The sequence below is a fragment of the Hibiscus syriacus genome, unplaced genomic scaffold (assembly GCF_006381635.1).
Source record: "Hibiscus syriacus cultivar Baekdansim isolate YM2019G1 unplaced genomic scaffold, ASM638163v2 tig00110895_pilon, whole genome shotgun sequence".
NCBI classification, from domain to species: Eukaryota; Viridiplantae; Streptophyta; class Magnoliopsida; order Malvales; family Malvaceae; genus Hibiscus; species Hibiscus syriacus.
This window is the reverse complement of record NW_024062903.1, coordinates 695,452-705,729: the sequence shown is the minus strand read 5'-3', so window position 1 is coordinate 705,729 and position 10,278 is coordinate 695,452. Positions and strand designations below refer to the sequence as shown.

The following is a 10,278-nucleotide window of genomic DNA, read 5'->3' as shown; positions in this document are numbered from 1 at the left end:
TGGGAATAACATTACTGGAATGTAACATTACTATGGGAATATTGTATTACCTTGTTTGGTTTATTTAGCAGGAATGTAATATTGCAGTGTTTGGTTGAAGGAATATAAGATTACTTGGATACATATTTTACCAAATTATCCTTGTGATATATTTTTTTGAAGTTAAACTTTAATATTAATTTATAAATATTTGAATGAAAATTCATGAAAATATTTTAATCATTATACTATAACTTTTGAGGAGAAATTACATTTAATATATAATTAATATAATTAGTGTATTAAATTTATATTTTTAAATAATGTTCATAAGTATCATATTTATTTATATAAAATATAATATAATATAAAAAATAATATTATGGTAGTAAAATATTATTTTAAATAATTACATTTTTATAATAATACTATTTTTTTTCATCCCATAAAATTATAAATAGTAAAATATTGAATATTAAAAATATAAAATATTTTTAATTCTCAAAATTATTAATATTTTAGTAAATCAAACTCTTTGTATATTATTATTATTTTTATAATTTTGTGTAAAGTATAAAAAAACAAGAATTTAGAAGGATCATTATAAAAAGAATTCATTAGTCCAATGATATTCTTGTCCAAAGTGATGAGAATGTAAGATTACTTAAGAATTTGGAGATAATGATATTTCCACCATTTTCACAAAAAAATAATATTATTGGGAAAAGAGTATTACCGATAATATAAAATTTCGTGAACCAAACGTGATAATATAATTCTGAAAAAATATTCCCTGATAATTTAAGATTCTACGAACCAAAAACACGCATAATTAAGGTAAAATGACAGCCGGAGCATGTTACAAGCCCGGATTATACGGAGAGAAAAAAAGGCTGTCTTAATGCTTAATTCTTTTGTGGTTAAAATAATCAGCCATCACTTGGGTGTTTGATGGGACCAACTTTAAAACCCACTCTTGCCTCCTTTCCTTCATCGTGTTGGGCGAGTGATAAAAAAAATTGTCTCTCTGTGGCTTTTAAATAATATTTCGACTTTTAATGTTGATAATGAAAAAACAATACATGAAGAATTTTACATCTCGGTTAAGAGTCTAATCTAGCTCGATATAGAATATAATCAACAAGACATCGATAAATATCGAATAAAATAAAATAAAAATCTATTTGTATAGATGAATGTATAATATGTTGATTTGTGATAGAAACCCCATACCCGATAAGTACAGAGGGTTATGTACTTTGCTGATCAAACCCTAAAACTCTCGAAATCCACCATACAAGACACTGATGGACCAACTAACAGCACTTTGTTTTTTGCTCAATCAAGATTTACACAAATCTGTGGGTGCATGATGCGTTTGTCCATTGATACGTATACCATGCTTGTCTTTATCTTTTTGGCTAAAGAGCTGCAATCCAAGATTATCATGGATTAAAATTTGATATCTATAACAAAACTCAAAATATCTCAAATTCGACAGTAATATGGCACGAATTGTAATCGAGTTTTTTTTTTTCATTCTGGGCGCACGATAGTTGGTTTTCTCTTAGCGTACGTTAGCAGGACTAATGGATCCTAGGTCGTCGGTGCTTCTCATGTGTCTTCTTTCCTTCGCCTACTATTATCACTTCTTCATCTATACCTGGGTGCTGTTTTCCTCACTGATTCATGGATTGGAGAAAACTTTTCGGCTATCAACAGGGGCACGAGCTTCAATTCTTCCCACCAAAATCTCGCGATTCCAACCCCATTATTCAGCCTCCTCCAGAAGTTTATAAAGCTGGGATTGCCGAATGGAGGACATCTCTCGTGGGTCAATTCCTTGGGGCTGCACCAAATTTCACTACTATGCAGAGGATCATTGAGAATCTATGGAATAACCCAAATAAGGGGATTCACATCCAGGTGAGTTTCGCAGGCAGTAACTTATATTTATTCACTTTCAATTCTGATTCTGCAAGAAATTGGGTTATGGAAAATGGTCCTTGGCACATATTAAACATACCTTTAATCTTAAGGAAATGGGAACCTAACTCAACTAGACTGCACTTTGATCTTTCTCGCATTCCCTTATGGGTTCATCTGTATAGTGTTTCGTTTGAATTATTTTTAAGAGAGGGTCTAAGTTATATTGCTAGTGCAATAGGAATCCCTCTTTCGATGGATTCTATCACAGCTTCAAAGACACGATTAGAATTTGCTAAAATATGTGTGGAGATAGGAGTAAATGATGAAATTCCTAAAACTATTGATGTAATCTTTGCTAATGGCCAATCTACTTCTGTCTACGTTGAAGTACCTTGGTTTCCTTCAAGCTGCAAACGATGCAATACATTTGGCCACAATGATAAAGGATGTTTGGCTAAAGCTTCTGGTGTTTCTAATCCTTCTCAAGTCTGGAGAAATAAAGGAGATTATCTTCCTTTAGCTCCTAACAACATTCCTATTAATATTGGTTCTACTCAAGACAATTCTTATTATGATCCTACAAAAGATTGTAATTCTTCAAAGGAACCTTCTAATACCTCTGCCTCTGAGGACCCCTCTTCATCCTCCCCGGTTCCTGTAGGGATTTTCTCTACCCATATCAATTCTGACTCTTATAAAGAACCACTAAATTCTTCTTTATGCCTTTTGGGCACTATTGTTGTGAATGATCAGTCTTCATCTTTACTTACAACATCAGAGGTTTCTTTACCAATCACTGTTAATGACCCCCTTGAAGTAGGTTCTCTTTCTCCTTCACCTTCAGAATTAGGAAATAAATCTGCTTCTCTTCCTAAAAGAGGTAGAGAAAGATCTGTCAAGATTAAATCAAAGAATGCTCTCAAAGGATCCTCCAATAGATTTGAGGTCCTTAGTACTGTTGACGAAACTTCTTCCTCCTTGGAGGATCACAATAGAAAACCAAGGTCTACTTCTTTGGGTGTGGCTTTATTAATCAAAGACCTCAAAAACAAAAAGAAAGAATATCTTATTAAAGCTAAAAGTCTTTCAGAAAGTGTCAATGGGAGTGATCTGGGCTTCTCTTCTCAATGATCATCATCTTTTGGAATGTCAGAGGATTTAACAATCCTCAAAAACAAAATAAAGTTTTGTAAAGAGCTATTCTTTACAAAATTGATGTTCTCTGCGTGATTGAGACCATAGTTAAATCTGATAAGTTCGATGAGTTATTTATGTCTAATTTTAGTAACTGGAATTGCTTCACTAACTATAATTCTGCATCCAATGGAAGAATTTGGTTTCTTTAGACTAAAGGCCTTAATCTCTCTTTCTGCCACTCTACTGCCTAAAGTATCACTGTCAAAGGTCTTTCTCAGGGTCAACCTTTTTATATTACTGCAATCTATGGCTACAATGATGGTTCACAAAGGAGGCTTCTATGGCAACACTTAATAGACCTTGATTCTAGTATTGGTTCTTTTCCATGGATCCTTGGAGGTGATTTTAACATCATCCTTCACCCTTCAGAAAGCTCTGATCATGACATTATAGGTCCATTTGTTTCCACTGATATGAAATATTTTCAAGATACTATCCATGACCTTCTCCTTCAAGATCACCCTTTCTTTGGTCCTACTTTCACCTGGAACAATAAACAAAAAGATTCATTCCTTGCTAGGAAACTTGACAGAGTGCTTGTTAATTCCAATTGGATCACAACATTTAAAAACTCTTTTGTGGAATTTGTAGTCCCTGGGCCATCTGATCACTGCATGGCCATTGTTTGACTTAACAAGGATTCTCTTGCTAATCACCCGAAACCCTTCAAATTTTTTAATTTCTGGACCAAACACCCATATTTTCTTCATGAAGTTCATAATTCTTGGCAGCAACCTGTCCATAGTAACCCTATGATGTCTCTGTTTCTCAAGCTTAAAAGATTGAAAACCATACTGAAGACTTTAAAAAAGGAATGTTTTAGTAATATTTCCACAATGGTCAAGCAAAAGAAAGCTGAACTTGAACAATTTCAGCTCTCTACTCTGCACAGAACTGGTTCCATTGACACTGAACTAAAAATTCAGACTGAACTGTCAGCCCTTGAAGCAGCAGAAAATCAGTTTTAAAAGCAGAAAGCCAAAGTTCAATGGCTTAAGGAATGTGATAAATGCACAAAATTCTATCACTCTGTCATTGCTTCCAAGAACAAAAGAGATACAATAAGAATCTTAGAGAATGAACAAGGTTGTAGGCTTGAGACTTTTGATGATATTTTCTCTGAAATCATTCTTTACTTCAAAAACCTTTTGGGAAAGGCTGACCCACTTGTCAGAGACAGTGACCATCAATCTTTTAAAAACCTTCTTTAATATAATTTGTCCCCTAAAAATTCTGCAGAATTGGATAAAGATGTCACTTCTGAGGAAGTTAAAGAAGCTATTTTTGTCAAGGTAATGACAATGCACCTGGTCCAGATGGTTTCACTAATTTCTTCTTTAAATTCTGCTGGTCAGTGGTTGGCGAGGATGTCACTAAAGCAGTCAAATATTTTTTTAGCAGTTCCTCTCTTCTGCCAGCCTTTAATTCAACCATTATTGCCTTGGTCCCCAAAAGTTCCAATCCTAGCAAGGTTAAAAGACTATAGACCAATATCTTGCTGCACAGTCATTTATAAATCCATCACCAAGATTTTGGTTAAAAGATTGACCACTATTCTGCCTGGAATCATCACCCTTAACCAAACTGCATTTGTTAAAGGCAGAAATATCATTGACAACACTCTTCTTGCTCAAGAGCTTGTCAAAGGCTATGGAAGGAAAACCATTTCTCCAAGATGTGCCATTAAAATTGATCTCCAAAAAGCATTTGATTCTATTCATTGGGGGTTCATCTCTTCTATTCTTGAAGCCATAAATCTGCCTTCTAAATTCTCTGCTTGGATTAAAGCTTGCTTCACTCAATCTAGATACTCTATCTCTCTTAATGGTTCTTTGATAGGTTATTTCAAAGGTGAAAGAGGCCTAAGACAAGGTGATCCCTTATCACCTATCCTCTTTGTTCTTGCTATGAACATCCTTTCTAATATGCTAAATATTGCTGCTGCCAGAGGCTTATTTGGATATCATCCAAAATGCAAAAAGCTTGGACTCACTCGTTTAACCTTTGTGGATGACCTCCTCATTTTCTGTAAAGGAAACTTAGAATCAGTCATTAGAGTTACCTCTCTCCTTAAAAAATTCTATGAAATGTCAGGACTTCAACTTAATGCAGCCAAATATGACCTCTTTGTTGCTGGAATTTCCCCAAGAAACCTTCATTATATTATTAATTCTACTGGATTCAAAAATGGTCTTCTTCCAGTGAGATACCTTGGGGTCCATCTTGTCACCAGAAAACTAACTGCTAACTCCTCTTATTGATAAAATTAGACTAAGAATTCATCAATGGTCTGGGAAACATCTTAGTTATGCAGGAAGACTTGAACTTGTCAAAACTGTCCTCCAAAGTATAGCAAACTTCTGGTGCAAACAATTTCTGCTTCCTCAAGGTGTTATCAATAAGATTAACCAGCTTTGTTCTAGATTCTTATGAAAAGGCACCGACTCTGCTGCCAATGGTGCAAGAGTAAGCTGGGGTAACATTTTTTACCCCAAATCTGAAGGTGGGCTGAGACTTAAAGACTTAAAAACCTGGAATAAAGTCTGTATGTTTCAGCTTATCCGTAACCTTCTTGCTGGTGCAGGATCCTTATGGATTGCTTGGATTTATACCTATGTTATTAAATCTAAGGTTTTTTTTCAGATGCCTACCAATGCTACTTACAGTTACTGTTTTAATAGGCTGCTCAACATGAAAGTCGAGGCCATCCCTATTCTCAATGCAGGAATTACTAAAAGCAGTGATATTTAGAATGAGGTTTGTATCAAAAAGGAAAAAGTTCCTTGGCACAAATTAATCTGGTTTCCCCTCCATGTCCCAAAATTCAGTATCATCACTTGGATGGTAATTCTTGATCGACTCCCCACTCGGGAAAGACTCATTCGAATGGGGATAACCACTGAAGGTTCTTGTGTATTATGCAACGAGGGCCTTGAAACAAGAAATCATTTATTTGCTGGTTGTGCTATGGTTGATTCTCTTTGGACTAGAATTCTGTATCTTTCACTCTTAACTAAGCCTCACATGTCTTGGGATATCAAGCTTACTTGGGCTTTTTCTTGTTGGAAAGGTAAATCTCTTCTTTCCTCTATTTTGAAGATTGCTTGGAGCTCTTTCATTTAGTTTGTTTGGGAAGAAAGAAATAGACGTCTATTTCAAGGTAGAGCTAGAACTATGGATGACTTGCTTATTGCTATTAAGGAGATTGTCGGTTCTCTACTTAGGAATAGAGAACTTAACAGACTTGATTTTGTTAATATGCATCTTTGTACTAATTGGGGTATTTAATCATTCTTTTGTTGTAATTAGCTTTCTTTGATCTTTGATTGAGTTGTAATGTACTTTTTCTATTGGATAATAAAATTTACTTATCCAAAAAAAAATATATTATCATGGATTATTTTTTTTTTATATTGAGTTCAGCTGTTTTATGTAATAATTAACGAAATTATTGCTATCTTGGAGTAACTTTTTTTTTTCTTCGTTCACTGACTAACATTCGACTTCTATCTCAAACCTTTAAGCAAGGGCAATGAGATTGATTCTTAAATAATAGTGGCAGTTAGGGTATTCAGATTAACTTATTATCGTTAATTATAATTATTACTTAGTCAAAGTATTAAGGTCAAACAGTAAAAATTCGTAAAATAAAACACTATGAAATTGTTATCACCACGTATGCATAAAGCTGTGTCTAATGCCTATTCACTTTAAGGGCTATGAAATTGTTATCACTACCAAGTTAAAATTGAATATTATATTATCATTTAATCTTTTTTTAAATTGAATCAAATTAAATCATAACCCCATTATCAACCCTGTGTCTATTGCCTATCCATGTTCCTGATCTGCCTCCTCCTCCTCCTCCTCCAACATCCAGCACTATATGCCCTAACCACAAACTCCTTCCACCGGCCCATGCAAAAATAATAAAAACAAATGATAAATTAATTATTATAAACACTAATTTTTGTAATAATAAATATAAAATAAATAAATTATTAGATAATATATATTAAAAAATTATTTTTAATTAGATTTAAATTTTATGTTAAGACATTAAATTATTTAATATAATAAAAAATAAAGTATTCTACATGTTAAAATTATGTCCGTAATCTTCAATTACGTATGAATGAGATGTTATAAAATGATATTTTATATTATTTTGTCTATAATATTTATAAACTAAATACTATAGTCCTATATCAAAATGGCATAGAGTTAAAAGTTAATTCTTGATACTTGTCTAAATGATGATTTTAGTTATTATTTTTTCTAAAGCATAGTCTATGTTAGATTAAAAGTGTTAGTTAACTAATAATCAACATATATTAATTTTTATATATTTAATTAATAATGTGATACATAACATGATATTAATATTTTGAGTGACGTGATATATCACATTATCACTTTAGGTAACGAGATACATATCACATTATAACTTTGGTGACATAATATGTGACAAACCATCCATTATACATATGTAAAAAATCATAATTTGACCAGAAAAAAATGAGAGTCTATGTGTAAGGGGGAAGCCCAAGAAGCAGCTTGAGTGTCGGCCCACCCCTCACACAAACATCGATGCAAAGGTGCTCTCTCTCTCGATTTGAGGCAGTACCAGCCAAGCCTAAGAGAATTATAATGGGGAAAAAAGGAAGAAAAGAACGAAGTTCCTATTATTAGAGACAGACTGAAGGGATGAAAGAGAGGACCTCCTTTTTAAAAAATTTAAACTAATATATATTTAAATATATTTTTATATTTTTAATCAATAATTTATTCTTATCTTTTAAAATTTTAAAAATGAGTTCCTTTTAATAATTTTATATAAAATGATGCGTGAGTGTATAATTTTAACCCATGTCCCCTTACATCCCTACATCTTACCCTGCTTCCTATGTTTCCTTTAAACCACGCCTTCCTCGCCTTGGTCCCCACCTTCATCATCATCTTTCGTTTTCTCTCCAATTCCATGTTTTCATTTTCTCTTATGCTTCTGTACTAATCTTTGATTGTTGCTTTTATTAATAAATAATCTCAAAATTCAATCATTTGTTTTGCCGTCTAAAGTCCCTTTTCAAAGGATTTAAGAAAAATAAGTAATGCTCTACTTGGTTGGATACGCAATTGGAAAATATTTTAATCATTCCCGTATAAATTTTGATCATAAAACGACAAATATTACGTCAACTATCCCACATTCACATCAATTTCTCATTATATAATTCAGCTTCACAAATCATTATCCAATTGCATATAAACCATCAATTTCCCAAAGCTTGTTTTTGGTGCCTTTGCACCTTGTATAATTAGATACAACTCTTTCAAATTGAATCACGCAGGTTAGCACAAAGGGTCCCATCCAATTATACACTTTACGATAGAGGGTGTCATGTATCTTGATATTATTTAAATAAAGCTTTAAATTCGAATTTTTATGTATGTAAAAAAAATCTTATTGAGAGACTCACACATCAAAGTCATATGTGCAACTCATGTCAGTCTAATTAGTTAAGGAGAAGTTTTAGAACCGGAGAGCAACCAAAAAATATTAAATATTTGAATTTTTATATATTATTTATATTATTTTTTTAATAGAAGCTGTTAGTATTATAAAAAGGTGAAAATATCCAAAATTATAATAATAGTTTATAACTATCAACGTAAACTAAATACATAAATTGGGTATTTTCCTATAACATTAAAACTAACCACTTTAGATCATATAAAGATCACACATGAAAAAAGTTAAAAATCAAATCAAAAGACTTGAATGAAATTATATACGAACAAATATGATTGCATTGATGAACAAACCACAAAAGGGAATTAAGCTATTGAAATACCACCGAGAACCGCAAATCAGAGCCAAATATAATCCGAAGGTCCATAGCAAGGAAGATCAACAATATTTCAAATAAGTGTCATCTTTATCAGTTGTGACGTCGTCAAATACAACCCTAAGAAAACATGAATAAAAGAATGATCAAACAAACGAGAAAAAAATGAAAAATGTACCACAAAGGTAGAGACAAACGTGCCACAAAGAGAAGAGAGAATCAGCGGTCCGCAACCAACATCAAAATTGGTATCATCGCCGGCTAAACAAAATCAAAAAAAGAAAATGTTGATATGATCTATATAAAACAACACAAACTCAAAGAAAAAAAAAAAGATGAGGGGATATATTATTTATATTAATTATATCATAATTTGATGTATCTTAATATCTCTATAAAATTTATCTCTACAACATAAACTTCAAAAATTGTTAAGAACTATATATTTTTAAAATAATATTTTTTCCATAATTATAAGGTTAATACATACTATTTATTATAGAATCAAATACCAAATCACTAAAAATCTAATTTCGTAATATTTTACCTAAATTTAATATTGTTAGGCTCGAATCGATCAACCGAAAATCGCCAAGAGGAGGTGAATTGACCTTTAAAAATCATTGGCGTGGAAGCAATAAAAGATAAGAATTTGACTCAAGATTTATAGTGGTTCGACTTTCTCAACCAAAGTTTACATCTACTACCTTAGCTCCACACTAAGGATTTTCAACAAATTCACTAATTTATTCTTTTTTTTTCTAGGCTTAAGAGTAACATTTACAATTATCTAGCTTTTCAAGGGCTAAACTAGAACCACTCCCATTTTCTACAAAGGATAATTTGTGTAAACAAGAAGGCCTCTCTAAATAGGTGTTTACATGGATTAGGTTCGCAAGAATAAGAACAAAAGATATGCAATTAAGCTCTACACACTTATGTACTAGAGAACAATGAATGAAATAAGAATAAAAACTCTTTTCTCTTGATCTCTAAACTTAGATAGGTGAAGTAACCTTCTTCAAGCACCCTTAGGTTGTTTTTATAAGATGTAATGATCTTGTGACCGTTTCTAATCATAGGGGATGTTTTGGAGCCGTCAAAAGCCTTTAATCCCCTCAATTTTAGCATTTCTGTAGAGTGGTTTCGAAACTACTAAAGGGGTTTCAAAAATCTCTTTAAAAAATATGATCATTAGATCAGAGGGTTTAAAAACTAGGCAGGGGGTTTAGCAACCAGTTAGGGGATTTCAAAACCATAGGAAATTTTGGTCGTTTGAGCATTCTGCCTTAAAGGTTTCGAAACCTTAAAAAGGGTTTCGAAA

The 10,278-nt window shown here is 32.4% G+C and overlaps 1 protein-coding gene across 1 annotated transcript; it reads left to right on the top strand.

Moving 5' to 3' along the window:
• Positions 1 to 1,668: 1,668 nt before the first annotated feature.
• Positions 1,669 to 3,039, top strand: LOC120145920. The gene has a single exon (XM_039159625.1). It carries the CDS (start codon positions 1,669 to 1,671, stop codon positions 3,037 to 3,039), a length of 1,371 nt encoding a protein of 456 aa, XP_039015556.1.
• Positions 3,040 to 10,278: the final 7,239 nt, after the last annotated feature.

Bases quoted from the DNA above. Each gene is read 5' to 3' on its own strand.
- LOC120145920 (XM_039159625.1), top strand. From the start codon at position 1,669: ATGGATTGGAGAAAACTTTTCGGCTATCAACAGGGGCACGAGCTTCAA.